The sequence below is a fragment of the Pristis pectinata genome, chromosome 10 (assembly GCF_009764475.1).
Source record: "Pristis pectinata isolate sPriPec2 chromosome 10, sPriPec2.1.pri, whole genome shotgun sequence".
Taxonomy (NCBI): Eukaryota; Metazoa; Chordata; class Chondrichthyes; order Rhinopristiformes; family Pristidae; genus Pristis; species Pristis pectinata.
In genome coordinates, this window is record NC_067414.1 from 41,298,204 (window position 1) to 41,318,987 (window position 20,784).

General features: G+C 39.3%; 1 protein-coding gene across 6 annotated transcripts in view; it reads left to right on the forward strand.

Moving 5' to 3' along the window:
- The window catches only part of zufsp (zinc finger containing ubiquitin peptidase 1), a 38,343-nt gene that overhangs the window by 3,927 nt on the left and 13,632 nt on the right, over positions 1–20,784 (forward strand). For 3 of the 6 annotated variants that reach the window (XM_052024255.1, XM_052024257.1, XM_052024253.1), the window contains exons 2-9: positions 2,791–2,886; positions 6,356–7,009; positions 8,316–8,426; positions 11,272–11,381; positions 12,942–13,110; positions 15,125–15,313; positions 15,889–16,054; positions 19,252–19,415. In XM_052024255.1, coding sequence (XP_051880215.1) covers positions 6,385–7,009; positions 8,316–8,426; positions 11,272–11,381; positions 12,942–13,110; positions 15,125–15,313; positions 15,889–16,054; positions 19,252–19,415 — 1,534 coding nt within the window. In that variant the 5' untranslated portion in view covers positions 2,791–2,886; positions 6,356–6,384. Of the gene's footprint in view, positions 1–902; positions 949–2,209; positions 2,249–2,790; positions 2,887–6,355; positions 7,010–8,315; positions 8,427–11,271; positions 11,382–12,941; positions 13,111–15,124; positions 15,314–15,888; positions 16,055–19,251; positions 19,416–20,784 lie in introns of those variants that run through there. The other 3 variants (XM_052024254.1, XM_052024256.1, XM_052024258.1) reach the window with 3 other exon arrangements.

Genomic DNA, 20,784 nt, shown 5'->3' on the forward strand with positions numbered 1-20,784 from the left:
AATGATTTGCAGCCCAGGGGAAGGGCTGAATACTCTGTTAGGATGTGGCTGGTGTACAGGTGGCTCTCTGGGGCATTTCATTGACTCATGCTCATCTTTAAGATAAAGAACTTCTCATGTTATTTCTCCCATTTGAACTTGCACAAACCTAATCGATTGCATTCAGTACATTGAGAAACAAAATGGAAATTGGATGACCACTTTGTGGAGCACTCTAGTTCAGTCCGCAGTAGTGACCTTAAGCTTCCATTTGCCTGTTATTTGAATTCTCCATCCCACTTTCTCTCTGGCTTATCTGTCTGTGGCTTCCTGCACTGTTGCAGTGAGGCCCAACATAAACCTGAGGAACATAACCTCATCTTCTGTCTGGGAACATAGCAGCCTTCAGGATTTTATCACATTCAACAATTTCAGTTAACTTGCTTTCTGTGTATGTATCAGAATTAGTCTGTTCTACTGTAGGTTATTCTGCTGCAACATTAATGCAGCTTTTATTCACTGCATAGACACTGCCTAATCTACTGGGCAATTTCAACCTTCTCTTTCTGGTTTCAGTTCTCTGCAGCAGTTCCGACCTGCACCTCACAGCTTTTGCATGTCCATTTGTCTGTTTCTTTTTCCCCTCTTTAACTGTCCTTCTCAAACTACTAGGGGCTGTAGCTTCAAAATAAGGGGTCATCCATTTAAGACCATGATAAGGAAGGATTTCTTAAACAGCATATCATCATGGCAGCCTCTACTTAATCTGTCAAAGATATTTCCTTTGTTTCCCCCCCTCCCCCTTGCAACTTAAAACTAACTTGTTTTCTTCCTCTTCCAGTCTCATGAAGGGTGTTCAAGCTGAAATGTTAAATTTTTCACTCTTTATTGATGCTTCCAGGCTTGCTGAGGGTTTCCAGAAGTTTCTATTTTTTATTTCTGGCTCTGAGTCTTGATGTATCCTTTAAGGTAATAATTTCCATTCTTGCTGCTGGCCTCTTTTCTATTTCTGGTATTTATGTCCCTTACTGTACATATTTTGGCCATGCATCCCATAATGTCTCATTGACATTTCACATTCTCTCTGATTAGGGGTCTGTGATTTGATTCCCAAGGTTCCTGTGTCAAAAGTGTGTGCAGCTTTATAATTTAGTTGGACAGAGGCTGTATAAGATCAATAAAGAATACAACAGAAGTAGATTGAAGGCTGATGTTTCATCATATTATTAATTGGTTCCAGACAGTAGTGCTTTCACAACCCCCTAACAATATGTAATTGGAAATATTTTCAACAATGATATAAAAAAAGCCTAAATAAAGGAAAATATCTAGATGCAGGATGTTGTTGGCCCATGTACGTATGCTTTTGGTATTGTTTAATTTGTTCTCTTATCCAAAGATTGGGCTGAATCATGGTAGTGATTCTGAAGGGAGCCTTTGGTAGTTGTGTGTTCCCACAAAAGTAAATCCTGAACCTCAGCAGACCCACGAAGTCCAGAACATACTGAGTTCCATATAGATGGTGCCACGATTGTCATTCTGGCCTGTTGCTGGATTCTGTATAGACTCCATGGGCAGAGCTCTATCTTGCTAGAATTTCCTAGCGTTACACCAGTCAGATCTGACGTAAGTTTGGAGACCCCGTTGATTTTAATGGGGATTTTAGGTCTAGAAAATGAAGAAGATGTTTTATTTTTGTTTAGATTGAATTTTCTACGGTTGAATGTTTTTACTGAGTGTTTTTGATTTCTCTTTGTTGTAATTCTTTAAATTATTTATAGAAATGTTAATAGTGTTCGAAATGTCTCTGAAGACCAGAGATCTTTAATGAATCTTTGGGGGAAAGAAAATAGCCTCTGATTTTGATAAGAGGCAAAGCTCCACCCCCAGCTTTGCCTCTTTGTGGGCCTTCTGGGGAAAGTACCTGAGCAATACACCTACTGAATCTCACAGCTGAGGCCTTGTACTACCTCACTGGATGCTGTCTGGGTGCAAATGCTCTGCTGGATCAGCCTTCTGTTCCTGGCCCAGGAAAGTGCAGGTGGGCAGAGTCAACAGCCTATGAGTGCGGGTGCTGGATGGACGTGATTCAGCCCATGATCTTTTGACTTTGTGTGCACTTGAACCATGTGCATTTGAGTGAAAATCATAATTATCTTCATCTATATTTTGTTATCGATTTCTTCTTTGCCAATAGGACTAACTTTATTCTTATAAATTCTAATCAAAGAGAGCAGGCTGCTGAAGGAAATTCTCTGAATGTTTGAGGGTAAGTATTATTAAGTGATATGCACTATATTCGATAGCTGCTGACTGTGTGTCATCACTGAGATTACCAGTTCTAACCCGAGCCCTAATGTCAAAGGTGACTAGAGAAAATTGTGATAGAATCTTTTTAAGATGGATTTTGAGCTTTTGGGTTCCTGGGTTTCCTTAAAAGTTAAGTGCCCACTTCATATTTACAAATCTGGAGTACAAAATAGTTAGGTTTTCATTGCAAAGTAAGATTGATGTTGCTGCTCGTAGTTTTGATAAGGAATTGGGATAGTAATTACATTTCCTTTTATTGTTTACTTTTATAAGATGGGATGAAGAATAAGAAATACCAATGCACTGGGAAAAGATTCAGATAATTATTATAATTCGATGTTGTTACCTCAGCAGTTAATGCCATGCCAAATTCTTAAGTTATTTAAGGACTTTGATGTTATGTGGGCTTTTCTGCCAGTCAAATGGGCAATATACTGGCTCTGAGGTGTTACCTGAATGGTTCAAGTTAGTTCCTTGATGTGCATTTTGTTATATCCACAGGATTGGGTCTTTGTGTCTGATCATTGGCTTCCAGCAATCTTGGAGAAAAATACATTGTTCCTGCTTCTGAAGACTATCCAGTGACTACACCAAAAGGTAAGCTATCCCAATAGGACCAAATTGAGTTAGCCTGTGAGACACCTATCAATGTCGCTTACTGTACATAGTTCATAAGAAACAGGAGCGGGGTAGGCCAATCAGCTCATCAAACAAAACTCAGCCATTCAGTAAGATCATGACTGATTTACTCTTGGCCTCAATACTGCTTTCTCCCGTACCCCCCATACTCCTGGACTTCCTTGCAGTTCAAATGTCTATTAATCTCTGCCTTAAGTATATTCAATGACTCTGCCACACAGGCTTGGGGAATTCCAAAGTGTAACAACCCTCGGATAGAAGCAATTCCTCCTCGTCTCTGTTCTAAATGGGTCACCCCTTATTCTGAAACTTTGGCCCCTAATTCTGGATGCCTGCACCAAAAGGAAATTTCTCTAAGCATTCCCCTTGTCTAGTCCTTACAGAATTTTGTATGTTTTAATAAAATTGCCTCTTATTCTTCTTGGCTTTAATGCTTATAGGCCCAACGTAGTTAATCTTTCTTTATACATGAACCCCTTCATCACAGGAATCAGCTAAGTGATTCTTCTCCGCACTGTCTCCAAAACAAGTGTATCCTTCCTTAAATATGGAGCTCAAAACTGTATGCAGTATTGAAGGTGCTGTCTCACTATCACCCTATAGAGTCATAGAGCAATACAGCACGGATACAGGCCTTTTGGCCCAATGTGTCCATGCCGACCATGGTGCCTACCCATCTAGTCCCAATTTCCTGTGTTTTGCCCATATTCCTCTAAGCCCCATCCCTTCATGTACCAATCCAAGTGCTTCTTAAATGATACTATTGTACCTGCCTCAACCACTTCCTCTGGTAGATCGTTCCATGTACTCAGCACCCTCTGTGTGGAAAAAGTTGCCCCTTAGGTCCCTTTTAAATCTTTCCCCTCTCACCATAAATCTATGCCCCCTATTTCAGACTCCCCTACTCTGGGGAAAAGACTGTTACCACCCACCTTATCTATGCCCCTCGTGATCTTAAATGTTTCTGTAAGGTTGTCCTTCATTCTCCAACATTCCATAGAATAAAGACCTACCTTGGCCAACCTCTCCCTATAACTCAGGCCCTCTAGTCCTCGCAACATCCTCATATATCATTTCTGCACTCTTTGCAGCTTAACCACATCTTTCCTATAACAGGGTGACCAAACTGTACACAGTACTCCAAGTGCAACCTCACTAACGACTTGTACAACTGCAACATAATGTTCCAGCTCCTATACTCAGTACCCTGACTGATGAAAGCCAGTGTGCTAAACGCTTTTTTCACCACCCTGTCTACCTGTGACGCCGCTTTCAACGAACTATGCGCTTGTGTGCCTAGGTCCCTCTATTCCATAACACTCCCTAGTGTCCTACCATTTATAGTATAAGTCCTATGCTGGTTTGACTTTCTAAAATGCATCACCTCACACTTATCTGTATTGAAATCCATTTGCCACTCCTTGGCCCACTTCCCTAACTGATTAAGACCCCCCCTGTAATCTGCGATAAGCTTCTTTGCTATTAACAACACCTCCAAATTTTGTGTCATCCGCAAATTTACTGATCAAGCCTTGTGCATTTGCATCCAAATCATGTATATAAGTAACGAATAACAAGGGTCCCAGTACTGACCCCTGCAGCACACCACTAGTCATTGACCTTCATTCTGAGAAACAACTTTCAACCTCCACCCTCTGCTTCCTACATTTGAGCCAATTTTAAATCCACCTAACTAGCTCTCCCTGGATTCCATGAGACCTAACCTTCCAGACCAGCCCACCATGTGGGACTTTGTCAAAAGCCTTTGCTAAAGTCCCAATAGAAAACATCTACTGCCCTACCCTCATCTACCTTTATGGTTACCTCTTCAAAAAACTCTAAAGGGTTCATCAAGCAGGACTTTCCAAACAGAAAGCCATGCTAACTCCCCCTGATCAGACTCTGTCTATCCAAATGCTGGTAGATCCTGTCCCTCAGAATTACCTCCAGTAACTTCCCCACTACTGATGTCAGGCTGACCAGCTTGTGCTTGTTACCCCTCTTAAACAACATTAGCCACTGTCCACTCTTTGGGAACTTCACCAATGGCTAATGATGAAGCAAGTATCTCCGCAAGGGCCTCTGCAATTTCTTCTCTAGCCCTGGGGATTCATCCATCTTAATGCACTGTAATGCTGCAAATACCTCCCCCTGGTAATATGACTTTCGTCCAAAAGGTGGCCCTGCTGATCTCTAACTGGACCTATTCTCTCCCTAGCCATCCCTTTACTCTTTATAATGCTGTAAGACCTCTTGGGATTTTCTTTAACCTTACCTGCCAGATCCAGCTGATTCCCACTCTTTGCTCTCCTGATTTCCCTCTTAAGAGTGTTCTTACTCTTTTTATAGTCATCAAGGGATTTACTCGTTTCCAACCTCCTAAACCCAATGTACGCTTCCTTTTTCTTGACCAGAGCCTCACTATCCCTTGTCAGTCAAGGTTCCCTAAACTTGCCAGGTTTACTCTTCACCCTAACAGGAACGTGCTGCTCCTAGACTCTTGATATCACACTCTTAAAAGCCTCCCATTTGCTTTTCATTCCTTTCCTTTCAAACAGGCTCACCCAATAGACTAGATCCTGCCTAATTCCCCCAAAATTAGCCCTGCTCCAGTTTAGGACCCTAGAATGATGCATCAAAACTTTCTATTTTTATACTCCATACCCCATGCTATAAAGGCCAATGTCCTATTAATCTTCCTTATTACTTGCTGTATCTGCATGCCAACCACTTGTTTTATGCACTTGGATCATAGATCCCCTTGTACTGCAACATTTGTAGTCTCCACAACATATTTTCTGTAACACATGGTTGATCAGGGGATTGTCATCATCATTTTCTTGGGCGATCCTTTTGGATTGAGGATGACATTCTTCTACTCTGGTTTGTGAGCTTTGAGATGGCTTATGAAGCCAATATGGCAACCAAAGACTCTTCTATATATGGAGCAGGTGTTAGCTGAAAGGGCAGGTGGGTGGGTAGTTTCCAAAGTGGTCCGTTCCTTCCACTGCTTGTTTAGAGGCTATTGATGCTCCCAATGCATTGCATTGAGGTGCTGAATGCCATCCTAAATGGTACTTTTCCACTTTGAGTGGAGAAGGGCCAAAGCTTCTCAAAGCCAGTGGGGATGAAGCAATTCATCTTTAAGTACAATCTCGAATCTTCTCCTCTGTTCACCTGGTAATCTCTTCTCTTGACAGAGCTCAGAAAAGAGTGTCTGTTTCAGGAGTCTGGTGTTATACATGCAAACCAAAGGATATGGATACTACAAATGTTGATAATGTTGTAGGGCCTAGCTAATTATTTTAATTTTGCAAATCTTATTTTTTTGGGCCATAATTATTGCAGGGTATGTTCGTATTGAGAAGCAGATAGTTTTTACAGTTTACAGATATGTCAATGTTATGATTTTTTTTCCTTCATTTAGTTGTGAAAAGGACAGAACAAAAATCCAACATGTTCACTTGTGATATCTGTGGGCAAAGTGGCCTATCAGAACCAGACATGAGGACGCACATTCTCTTTGTCCATGAAGAAAATGAGAATAGCTGTCCAATCTGCAACTTATCTGGAATCAGCTATGATGAATTAATATTCCACATAGAGACTTCTCATGGTGAGGTGAAACCTTTACACGATGGAAAGACAATCTCTTCTATTGAAGAAAAGGATCCTGATTCTTCACTTCGAATCAATAAATGTCATGAGTCTCCAGAACAAAAGGAGTTTAAAGTGAATGGGAAGGCAGAGTCAAAACCAGAAGAACTTCATATGCCTTGCTCTGCATCACCTTCTAACCGTGAGAGACTGTTTAAACAAAGCAGTAGAAAGAGAGAATCTAGAAGATTAATACCATCAGAAAATTTCAACGGCAAGTTTTCAGGGACAATTTGGTTTCAACCTGAGCAAAAACTATCTGATAAGAACCATGAAGACAATGAACTTTGTGGCAAATCTGATGAATCTGTAAACTTTGGTTTCCCTGAATGTCCTTTTTGTGGCCTGGTCGGAAGTTCAGGAGAAGACCTAAATGAGCATGTTAAAACCAAGCATGCAGCAGTGTTGGAAACTCCTCAAAAAGGTGCCAATTTTGTGTGTGTGGTAAAATTGTCAATATGTCATGAGCAAGTAAAATGATAAATTATTTATAAAATTAATACTCTAGGGTGGTTATCCAAGCCCTATTTAAGAAGGCAAATATTCTGACCTACTTCAAAAATTACAAAAATACATTAACTTGATTTCAAATTGGATCATTTTCCATTTGAGATCATTCTTTGTGTATCCAGGTCTAGATGATGGAATAATTATGGATTCCAATCAGCAGTGCAGTGCTTTGTACTACATTTCCAACCTTTGGTTATGGAATCTGCATTAGTCCCATGAGCTGCTTGTAAGTTAATGTACTTTGTAAATGGCCTCAGTGAACTTACTCTTTTTTTTGGAGTAAAACTGATTTTCTGTACAAATGTTTATCTAATGTACTTCAGAAAAATTAGTTCAGTATGACTGATAATTTCACTCCCCCTCCACTCCAGCTATAATATCCTTGCATTTATTGTACTGGAATAAAGCACAAAATACTTGAAATACTCAGCAAGTCAAGTAGTATCTATGGAGGGAGAAACAGAATTAATCCTTAAAGCTGCTGATCTTTCTTCAGAACTGTTGCTACCAGAATTGCTGAGTGTTTTCATTTTATTCTGTTCACAACTCAAATTCCAACCTGCAGTATATTCCTTTAATTTATTATAGCGGAGAATGTCAAATTTTGCCTCATGAAGCTAGCATATGAGCTGCTTTGATACGTCAGTTTGTTTTTCTATGTATTCTTTTTGATGAAGTGTTATGCACACAAGGCTTAGAATAAATTGATGAAATTAATGAGATAGGCAGCAAAAACACTGGAAAATTAACCTAAAATCCTCTGCAAAAGCTAGTCTCAATATTCCAGGTAGAATCATTGATCTTTTATTTTTGTGAATAATCCATGCTAGAAGCACTGATTTTGTAGTAATTAGGCTGTAATAGAAGTTGGTCGTATAGGTTAATGTTTACCTCTTTCTACATATTATTGTGACATCATCACATCACAAAAAAGTATTATGTTTGTTGAAAAGCAAAAAAAAATTGCAGATGCTGTGAATCTGAAATAAAAACTGAAAATGCAGAGGTACTAGGCAAGTCAGCCAGCGTCTGTGGAGAAAAACAGAGTTGATGTTTCAGATCAATGACCATTAGAACTATTCGGGTAAAAAGACATTGACTTACAACTTTAACAATATTTCTGTCTTCACAGATGTTGGTTGATTAGCTCAACATCCCTGCATTTTCTGTCTTTTTTCATTCACTGAGCTGGAGTTTGATTTTTACTTTGTGTTTATTAGATTCTGCAAAGCAGAGACTGTATTCGTGTCCCATGTGCAAACTGGTATTTGAAAATTGGCAGATACTTCAGGAACATGTTGAGTTGCACTTAACTGAGAGTAGAGCTGAAGGTAATACATTGTGAAAAGCTGTTCTTTTATAGTTTACTCCAACAAGTTCACTTTGTTATACACTAGGCCAGTTCTTGACCATGTTAAGACTCTTGGCAAATTTGTAAAGCTTTGGCAAAATTTATTTTTGTATGTTTGCTTTTGGTGACCTCCCGCAGAGTTTATCCTATTTCCTGCTTAGCTTGTCAACCGTTCTCCAGCTAAACTCCCTTGGGGTGTTTGTTACCATTAGTGAAAATGATTTTTTTGTTTTATTCCAAGTTTCTGGCATTTAATGTTTCTTGTTTTGCTAGCCTCTTGCGTGATTGATATTTAACTGATTTTCTCAAGCAGAGAAAAGTGAATTTTAGTATACATTCATTCTCTTGGCAAACACAGTATAAATTTTCAACACCGACATTTATTATTCACATCAGTTAGCAGGTATGAACGGCTTTGTAGTTGTACCTTGTATATTGACACCTTGCCCTCTTCCCTACTTCTCTGTGGCTTTCCCTTCCAATGTCACTTCATTCCCTTCCACCACTCACATTCAAGCTTACTCTTGTACTGTCCTCCAATGCCCACCTGGACTTCTTCAAGGTGCTGTCCATCCAGTGCTCCCTTATTCTCCATGCTTAAACTTAACTTCACCCTGTCTGTACTTATTCAGTCTCATTTGGTGTAAATTCTCCTGTTCACTCCCACAATTACCATCCTGATCCTGCATTCAATTGCAGCCTCCCCACTTTCCACATCTCAATTCCAGGTGAGGTTTCATTCCTTATCTCTCCTATTACCATATGTTCTTTTCCACCCACCCCTTTACTGTCATCATACACTTCTGGAGAAGAAAACTTTCTAGCCTCCAAATGAATTGGCCTTCAAGCTCCTAAACATCATCTCCCCAGATTTCAACAACTCTGCTGGTGTTGATCTGCTTAAATATTTCTCTGCTTGTGTGATCTACATCTTCATTCTGTTCATAAGCTTCCACACCACCTGTTTTGTCAGTTTAGCCTCCCTTAACATCTATCATTAACAGGAGTTAACATGTTCTCTTCAATTGCTTTCATGATCGTGGTCACTTCTATAATTCATTCACCAAAAGGGAAGGTAACCTTTAACTTACTTTCCTCCTGATGAGCCATCTCAAATCCCTCCTTTCTCTTATCCATTCAATTTTGCCTGCCTTGTAGTCCTTTGAACTGCTCCTAGTTGCCATACTAACTGTTAAATATCCTCCTTGGGCACCACATGCTGATGCTGTTGATGGCTTCTATTGATAATAACCCCTCCCAACCACATCTTCAAGAAACTTCATTCATCTCTATGATCTTTAACATTGCTTTCCCTTGCAAGATATTAGAGTGTCTCAATGCTTGCATGTGCCAAAACCACTGTCAATATCTTACAGTTGTTTCTGCCCAGCTGAACTCATCTATACCTTGATCAAGATCATGAATGACATTTTTGATATTTGATATTTATTCATTAGTAACGTGTACATCGAAACACACAGTGAAATGCATCTTTTTGCATCACTGAAAATGTGCTGGGGGCAGCCCACAAGTGTCGCCACTCTTCTGGCGCCAACATAGCATGCCCACAACTCCTAACCCGTACGTCTTTGGAATGTGGGAGGAAACCGGAGCACCCAGAGGAAACCCACGCAGACACTGGGAAAACATACAAACTCCTCACAGACAATGGCCGAATTGAAGTTGGGTCACTGGTGCTGTAACAGCGTTATGCTAACCGCTACACTACCATATCTTATGATCTTGAGCATAGTGCATCATTCCTTCATGCCTTTTTTTGACCTCTCAGATTTGGTAGACCATCGACCGCATGGCATTGTCTGGTTTCTTGAAACTGTCTTTATATAGTTCTAGTTGTATCTGCATGCTCACAATCATTGCATCTCAAATAATGGCTTCTGCTCTGCTTCAGCACTGTCACCTCCTGTCCCTAGTGAACTTAATTTTGACTTCCTCCACCTGGCCTCTTTTCCCCTTCTATTTGACAGTCCTTTATTGTGGTTTGCATGTGTTGGTTTCCACTTGTATGATGGTGAAACCTAGCTCCAGATTTCTTCTTCCTCTTCCACTTCCTTTGACTCCCACAATGATTTTTGTTATGTCGGACATCCCTGGCACTAAATTGGGAACATGTTGATATTTCCTTCAATTGACTGAAGGAAGGTGAACACCATTTTTTTTGCCCTCTGACATAAACTCTCTCTCTCTCACCATAGCATCTTGCCATAGCTTCAAAGCATTTTCCCAACCACCGAGGCAGTATCAGATCTTGCGGAGAACTGGTGTCCTGATCAACCCAGAGCGGAGCATTAAGCTATGCCACACATCTCAAAAACTGCTCATTTCAATCATTGCTGTCGTGCACCTACTTCATTCCCACATGGTTAACTACCAGATCTTCTCGGCATTTATTCAATTAGACATCTTTCTGGTGTTCTAAAGGCAGAGAATTCAGTAACCATAATTGATTTGATTAGAAACGTTTCTTTTTACTGTTTAGATAATTGTAAATTTTTATGTTTTTGAAACTGGCAGAATTTCAGAACAGTTACTTTGTCTCTTTTTAGAAGCAGAACATTTGATGGAAAATTTTATTGTAATATATGTTTAGGTTATAGTAATTTTGGGATATCAGGATAAAGCATTCTGACTCAATTTATATAAGGCAATATACAATTAATGATTATCCAGTAGAATAGATGTAAAAGATGTTATTTTTTTCCAGGATGTGAAAGTACATAGCACTAAAGATTTTATGCTATATGCATGCTTTTGGATATATATTTTGTGTGCAGATTTTGTTTCATCCAATGATTCATCTCTAGAACTTGCATTGGCTGATCGTCAGTTTGCTCAACAACTACAGGAAGAGGAGAATAGACAAAGCAGGTCATTTGAAAAAAAGAGAGAGCAAGAGGAATTTCAAAAACTTCAGGTATTTGTAGAAAGCTTCTATCAATGTTCAATTTGTTGAGAACATCTAGAATTTTTTAGCTATATAATGATGGAACTGTGTTCAACTATAATTATTTTAATGTGTGCTCATTTGCAGCTTTTTAGAACCCCTATCCACCTGGATTTTGTTTTAGTTAATAAGACATTACATATCACAACACTCAATTTTCTTCTGTCAAGCACCAGACCCTCTGCGAATTGGTGGACGTTGTAGCACCTGGCCTCTTTAAAAGCACAATTGCTATAATGATTCAATGTACAAAAAACATATCAAGGTCACAGATGTGACAATCATATAGGGCATTTACGTTTAGTTATACTTACTGTTTTCCTCCAATTTATCAAGAGAATATTCTTCTCTACCACTTGTTCAATACCATTTCATAGGTCAGTCTCACTCTGAGAAAAGTAGTATAATAAAAGATAGAATTTCACTGCCAGCTTTCTCTTTTAAATAACTTTAAAAAAAAGGTCGAATAAATTCAAACATTCCATCTACTTGTACGACCCCGATGCCCTTTATAATTGTAGATTTTTGATGTCTCCTGTATATCTGCACTTCTAGTAAATAAAAACTGAATACATGTAATCAGTTTGAATGGCTTAATTGTCTCAGTTTGGTATTATGTAGTTGCACTTCTGTACATTTTTGCTAGCTCGGTAACGTCCACTTAATTAATTCCAGATCTGCCTCAAATGTCCTCCTGGGCACTGCAGTGCATATCTGGAAGTAAGTTACCTTGCATATAAGACACTCTGTACTTCAGTATATTGAGACAACATTTTGCATGTGATAAAATTTATTGGGGTAGAAATTAAATGTTTTTAGGTTGGGAGGAAATACCTCTTTGATTACTAATTTGCTTCATCATTGGAGATGAGTTTAGTACTGAACAGGCAATTTTGAGCATTGTATGTTCTTCCTGACTTTCAGTACCCCAGAGAAATGGAATCTTATTGGAGGAAACCTAGTTTGCTCTCATTAGAGTTGTTCTATGCTCGGTTAATCTTCCAGATATATGTCTGGCCATAGAAATTTCCTATAAGTGAGCTCTGGTAACGATTTTTATACTGCTCTTGGCTGGTTTGATTCAAATATAATATTCTCAGTCACCACAAACAACTCTCCAAGGGGAGACTATAATGTAGATTAAATTCCTGAGTATATGTTTAAGTATCGTGCCTACCCACAGTTATCTTTCTCTTATCACCTTTATAAAGCTCCATATCCAGATTCAATATGAACCACTGAGTTACTTTAATCAGGGCACAAAACAGAAGGAATAATTGTCAACAATCATGGTATTTTAAAAGTTAAGCCCAAGGTTATAAATTGTTAAGATGCTATTCATGGATCCATTGATTCTGCTCAAGTATATGCAGTACTATTTCCTTATCTCCCATTGACATAGGAGAAGGCTATTCACCCAATTGAATCTGTGCCAGTTCACAGATTAATCCCTTGCCCCCACTAGAATTCTAAAGTTATTTCAAAGTTAATTAAATTTTAAATATTAGATTTTTTTTTTCCTTCTTGTAGAAGCAGTATGGATTAGATAATCGTGGAGGATACAAACAACAGATGCTGCAGAATATGGATAGGGCTGTTTGCCGAGGTGAAGTGAATCCTGCAGACTACCATCGAAGAAAAGCAGAAGTAATGGAAGCATTAGCAATGGGAGAAGATGATGGCAGAACTAAGACACTGGGTATGATTGGTTCACCTTTTGATGTTTAAATCCTAAGCAGTATCTTCATGGCTGCTTTGTGAAGCTACTACTGTAATAAAACAGGTTCGTTTCTAATGCATCACTTGAGTTCTAGGAACAAGGGGACAATTTTTCTGTCCTGGTGGCGGTATTTGTAATGGGACTAACTCTATCTCCATGGAAGTCCCAGTTCCAGCATGGGCCTAGCTTGTGGCAGCATATTCTGCCCTGCTGCCTTAGCTGACAGCTTTCTCTGTGCTGCTCTGGTTGACTCCTCATGGAGTTCCAGTGTGGAAGGTCTTCCAGATGAGATTGCACCAGTTAAACGTGGTGCAAACACAGCTGTCCCATGCAGATGAGTGGTAGAAGTCAGCTGAGGGACGATAGGTAAGTGGTCAGTATTTTATTTAAATTATTCAGTTTTTAGTGTCAGGATGTTTCTCACTTTTAATGTTAAAATTAGTAATTTCAATTCTTTTAACCTGTTATCCTTTATCTTGTTACTGGATATTTGTGAATATCGGCATTCATTGCCACTGATCCCACTGTTGGCTTTGATAGCCTTGACAGTCTCGGTTTGGGGGCAGAGAGTGTGGGGATGGAGACTCGCATCTGTTAAAGTGGCTCTCAATCAGTGGGCTGCCTGTGATGAGACGGTCTCTATGCTGCTGTCCACCATACCACATTGCCAGGAGCCAGACTTTCAGTGGAGTCGCACCGGAATAAATAATAGTCTAACACGGGCAGGTAGCCTGCAGTTTAGTTGCAATGGGACTTCTGCCTCAATATATTTCAAAGTTTCCATGCTTATTAAAACTAAAGTCAAAATATATTAATTCAGTCTACACCAAGGCAGAAATACTACAGAAACAAAGAACTGCAGATGCTGGAATCTAGATGAAAAACACGATGGTGCTGGAGGAACTCAGCAGACCAGGCAGCATCATGGCATGAACGTTGAATTCTCCCACTTCAAATAATCCCCACCCCACCTTCCCCACATTCCCCCCCCCCCCCCCCCCACACCATGCTTCTTCTCTTCTTCCCTTTCCTAGTCTCTTTTTTTTCTACCTTTTTTTTAAACCTCTCTCTCCTTACCTTTGACTCATCCCCCGGTGGATCTGGTCTCCTTTCCTCCCCTGCACCTGCCTATCACTATCTCTTACCTGCATCTACCTATTGCCACCTTGTGCCCACCCCGCCTCCCCTCTTTTGTCCTCCTATCACTGCTCTGCTTTTCCCTCCTATATATTGGGCTTCCCCTTTTCCTATCTTCAGTCCTGAAGAAGGGTCCTGACTCGAAACGTTGACTGCCTGCTTTTCTCCAGGGATGCTGCCTGGCCTGCTGATTTCCTCCAGCATCATCGTTTTTTACACCAAGGCAGAGATGGAATGGTGCCACAATGGAAGCTGTACGTTACTATGGGGTTGTCTATTGTTAACTTAACAGGACCAGCAGCTTTCATGGATGTCCTAAAGCCTTTTGTAGTGAATGAACATAAATATTGGACAGAAATCAGTAATCAGTCTTGTTCAAAATAGTGCCGTTGGATTCCTTTACATCCATGTGCGAAATCATACAGGACCTCCGTTTAACAACATCATTATGAAAGGTGATGATTCCTAAGACTGTGGTACACTTTCAGCAAAGCAGTGGAGTATCAGCCTAAATTCTGTGCTGAGGTTTCTGGAGAGAGAATTAAACCCACCAACATCCCATTGAGAGGCAAGAGCACCAACGTGGAACCTCAGTTAAAACCTAACGGAAGCGGGATGAGAATTTCCATAGCTTTAACTGCATGAATTGTATTTATTACATCATTATTTTGAACTTGCTTAAAACTTCCCTCAACTGTAATCACAAAATTATTTTGGAAAATGCTTGCTGAACTTGGTTATCGCTGATTTCAAAATTCCTTTAAACATTAAATTAGTATTAAAATAATTCATCTTGTCTGGTATAGGAATTGAGCTCCATTCTCTGTAATTACCGAAATGCATTTTTATTTTGCAGGTCTAATGAGGGTGCTAAATGAGTATTATCAGAGAAATGGCACAGATATAAAGCATGTATATCTGTGTGCAGAAACAGATCACTATCATTCCTCTGCAGGAGACAAAGGCTGGGGATGTGGATACCGAAACTTTCAAATGCTTCTATCATCACTTATGAAGATGGAACCATATAAGGGCAACTTACATGGTACAGATTTTAATACATAAAGGCATTAATGTTTGTAGCATGTTGAGACAGGTAGCAAAAAACATTTTGTTTTGAGAAGCAGGCTCCCATTTGTATTTGCTTGTAATTTGGTAATCTTTGATTATATTGTATTTTTTCACATTGAGTAGATCACTTTAAAATGTAGTGACTGCTGCATTTTGCGCAAATCTATCACAAGATGAATGACTACCTAATAAATATTTTGATGCTAGTGCTTAAGGGAAATACTATTTACCAAGCCACCAGGAAAACACTAATGGACTTCAAAGAGACTGTAGCTCCAGCAATATCAAAGTCTATTATGAGCTCTAGTTCTGGAATGGGATCTAAATTTACCTTGAGTCTGAAGTCTAAGTTTATCTATAAATGATACAAAACAACACATAAAACCTCTGAGTAGTAATTTTTGCTATATTCTCTTGATATCAGTTTTGACTACTGTCTACAAGACTGTGGAATGAAGAAATATAATTTGTATATTTTGAACAAATTTCTTTTGTTTTCCATTTGGATGGATAATTGCAAACAATTTTCAATTATTATTTTTCCTTTAGACCTTGTAATTCCTTGCATTCCAAAAATCCAGACCATGATAGAAGAAGCATGGAAGGATGGCTTTGATCCTCAAGGTGCTGCCTCTTTTGAAAACAAACTACAGGGCACTCGAGCTTGGATTGGGGCAACAGAAATCTATTCTTTATTAACCTTTCTAAGAATAAAGTAAGTATGTTGATTAACAATAACAAAACTCTTAAAGTAGCAATTACATCATTAGCTTTCTAACCAGTTGTTTGCTGTTTAGAGTTCCAAATAAAAACCCAATGCACACCAGAAAATGTCAGAATTATAATAGAACCATTAAAGTACCATTGAATCCCCAAATGAATAGACATATTCATTTCCAACAGATTGATAAATGATAATTGATAAACGTTGGTTCTGGAGAAGAAATTATTTTTAGTTTTCAGATCCTGTGCTCCGATTATGTAATTCTAATACCTCAAATAGATGTGGGTCAGATGTAAAGTAAAGTTAGTTCTGTTCTGCCTGTTATTGTAACACTTAAGGATAAGAATCTGTTACAAGCGTCTGAATTTGTAGTAATGGACCTTAAGTTATATTGATAACGTTGGTAGTTTTTGATCTGCACATTGGAAATTAGATTTGAGGACTGAAACATATTGGCTTCTAGCAGCCAAAAGGAGTACAAATTCATAAAAACAAAATCTTATTTACTCTGTTCTCTTCCCCCTTCTGCAAAATAGCATAACACTAGAAAGGACAAAACAGCTCACTTGATTGACATCTTATCCACCACCCTAAACATTCATTCACCTCTGGTTTATGGTGGCTGCAGTTAGTTGCCTGGGCTACTTCAAACAAAAACTCAAAACACAACCTGTGCAACAGAAAAGGACAAGGCAGCAAATGCATGGGAATGCACTGCCTGTTTCTTTCCCTTCAAGTCACATGCCATCTTGACTTGGGAATATATCACCATTCCTCCATCATCATTTGTCTAGCTATCATTAATAAGAGTATCTTTGCCAGAAGGACTTCAGCACTTCAAGATCACATGCCACTATCTTTTCAAGGCCATTTTGGCATGAATAAGCAATCCTGGCCTTGCCAGCAATGCCCACATCTCAAAAAATGTGTACAAAGAATTAGTCTTGCGTACATTAGTTTTTATACAAGAAACAGTTTTTTTTATGTTCGGTGCCTCAAAGGATAATAACAACATTTAATGAAACTATTCAATGCTGATGTGTTAAAGACTCAGGTCTGTGTATGCAATACATTGATATGATGATTTCAATTCCATGTTCCATTCTGCACAGTTCCATCTGTGTGAAAGATAAAACTGACCCCATTATCCCTGCAGAGGTGGTCGAGGGGGTGGGATACGTGGTGATGAAGAGAAATTGGGATTTCTATTTTAATTGATATCAAGATAGGATGGTAAATATACAGATATCATGTGAAGGCAGAAATAAAAGCAAATGTAATGCTCCTCAAGATCACTTGTGCTACCAGCACTTAGTCTCAATTCAAATCATAAATGGTCACTCAAAATGGAATTACTTGTACATGTGGAATCATTCCTCGTGTTGAATGATCATTTCTAAAAGAAGGACAAAAGAGAGAATTGGGGAGAATGTAGAACATTACAGCACATGGTGGGCCTTTCAACCCACCATGTCTGCATTGACTGTAATGCCAATCTAAGCTAATCCCATCTGCCTGCACATGGTCTGTATCCCTCTATCCCCTGATTTTCTAAATGACTATTAAATGTTGCTGTCTAATCTGCTTCCACTAGTTCCCCTGGCAGCATATTTCCAGTCACCTACCACTCTCTGTGTATAACAAAAAACTTGCTTCGCAAATATCCTTTAAATTTTCCCCCTCTCACCTTAAACAGATGTTACCTGGATTGGAGAGGATGTCTTATGAGGATAGATTAAGTGAGCTAGGGCTTTTCTCTTTGGAGCAAAGGAGGATGAGATAGCTGTGTACAAGATGATAAGAGCCATAGATTGAGGGGACAGCCAGAGACATTTTCCCAGGGTGGAAATGGGTAACATGAGGGGGCATAATTTTAAGGTGATTTTGAGAAAGATACAGGGGTCATATCAGAGGTAAGTTTTTTTACACAGAGAGTGGTGGGTGTGTGGAACACTCTGCCAGGGGGTGCTGGTAGAGGTAGATACATTAGGGACATTTAAGAGACTCTTAGATAGGCACATGGATGATAGAAAAATGGAGAGGTATGTGGGAGGAAATGGTTAGATTGATCTTAGAGTAGGTTAAATGGTCTGCACAACATCATGGGCTGAAGGGCGTGTACTGTGCTGTAATATTCTATGTTCTATCCCCTCTAGTATTTGACATTTCCACCCAGGGAAAAAGACTGTATCTACCCTATCTATGCCTCTCATAATTTTATATACTTCTATCAGGTCTCCCTTTGGCCTCTGATGCTCCAGAAAAAACAATGCAAATTTGTCCAACCTTTCTTTATAGCTAATGCACTCAGGTAATATCCTAGTGAACCTTTTCTGCATCCTCTCCAAAGACTCCACACTCTTCCAATAGTGTGGCGACCAGAACTGCACACAATACTTCAAATGTGGTCCAACCAAAGTTTTATACAGCTGCAACTTGAATTCCCAACTTTTAAACTCAATGCCCCGAACAAAGAAAGCAAGCATACCGTATGCCTTCTTTACCACCCTATCCATTGTGCTGTCACTTTCAGGGAGCTATGGTCTTGCACCTCAAGATCCCTGTGTACATCAATTCTCCTATAGGTCCTGCTATTTAATGCGCACTTTTCTCTTGCATTTGACCTCCCAAAATGCATCACCTTGCATTTATCCAAAATTAAACTCCATCTGCTATTTTTTCACTCACATTTCTAACTGATCTACATCCTGCTGTATCTTTTGACAACCTATCTTTGCTAACCACAGCTGCACCAATTTTTTATATCATCTGCAAAATTACTTATTGGACAACCTACATTTTCATCCAAATCATAATATATATTATAAATACTGTCAGTCACAGACCTCCAGTCAGAAAAACACCCCTCTGCCATATGACCAAGCCAGTTTACCAACTCACTGTGGATCCCATGTGACTTAATCTTCTGGACCAGCCTGTCATGAGGAACTTGGTCAAATGCTTTACTGAAGTCCACGTATACAGCAGCCACTACCCTATCCTCATCAGTCATCTTCATTTTTTCTTCAAAAAATCAATTTTGTGAGACAACCTTCCTGCACAAAGCCATGACACAATAGAGAGCATAGAAGACTGTTGTTTGCTGCTTTATGATTCTATCTCCCTAATAAATAACTATTCCTAATGGTGTTTTGATAAGTCGAAATTGATCATTTTGGTTTCTGCAGGTGTCAAATTGTTGATTTTCACCAGCCCACTGGACCATCAGGCACACATCCTCGTTTGTTTGAGAGGATAAGGCAATACTATTCTTCAGGCAGGGATGCAGCATTACGATTACAACCCAAGGTAATATGGACAAACAAACCACCAATCTATCTTCAGCATCAAGGTAAATTAACAAAAATGCCCATTGTAATGGCTTGAGTTTCTTAATTTTCTTTGTGATTCTTGCACCTGACACCTTGTCTCCTTATGCAAAAGTTGGGAATTGGAGTTTAAACTAATGGTAGGGCAGTGAGTACCAGGATTTACCCTTGAAATGAAGAAAAATTGTGCACTAGAGGAAGAAATAGTAACATTTTTAGAGTGCACCAGACTCAAAGAGCACAAGAAAGTGCAAGTTAAGTTTACAGAGCATGTCCATTGAAGCACATGTTGGATGTTGCAGGTATATTGGGCAGGATTGGCTTCTAAATGGGTACATGGCATTCAGGAAAGATTGGTAAGGAGAAGAACCTTGAGTGGGAGAAGGGTTGGTGGTGGTATTCATCAAGGAAGACATTAGCAGTAATGGAAAGATAAGATATCTTACAGTAGTCAAGAACGGAATTTATTTGACTATACTTAAACCATAGAGGTTCCTTAATACCACAGGGAGTATCCTATGGACTACAAACTAGTGGAAAGGATATAAAGTGGCAAATTTATGTGGACATTTTAGAGATGTACAAATGCCATAGAATAGTGATAATGAGGGACTTCGATTATCTTGATATAGACTGCGAAAGAAATGTGAGGGGAGAGACGGGGGGTCTTCTGTTTCAGTGTCTGGAGCAGATGGAAAACAGAAAAAAAAAATGAACTATGGCAAAAGGAAACAATGGCATCGGATGTTTAAAGTCTGAACTGCACTGGTGAGAGAGCAATGGAGGCCACTTTAATCATAGTGTACAAAAGGGAACCGGTTAAATAATTGGAAGGAAAAAGACAATTGCAGGGCTATTGGATGAGGACAGGGGAGTGGGACTCTTTATTATACTTGAATTGAGACATCAGGGACTCAATGGGCTGAATGGCCCCCACCATACTGTAACATTTTGGTGATTTTATGATTCAGTGGTGTGTACTTGGTGGACTGAGGGAAGCAAGGAAACACTTCCTTCTCGTATGTACATAAAAACAGTAGTAATCCTGTGTTGCTGGAAGGTGGAGCTGTCACTCTGTTTACACATGAGGGAGGGAAAGTGAAGACAAGGAGAATTTAGATATACAAGCTAGAAGATTTTATGAGGTGTCTTGGGGACTTTGTGGTTGGGGTTGAATACGTAATCTAAATGGAAAGCCAAGTGTTACAGTTGTTGAATTGTAATGTACTTGTTTGAAAGTTGGGAAGAGATGGTCAAATCTTTTAACTGGTACTTGTATGGATCTTTGCAATGCGTAAAACTATTTTTGATGCCAACAGTCATAAAGGAGGCTTGGGGTTTAAAGCAGAGATGGCAAGAAATCATAGTTTGTGTAATTAAATTGTTTATTTC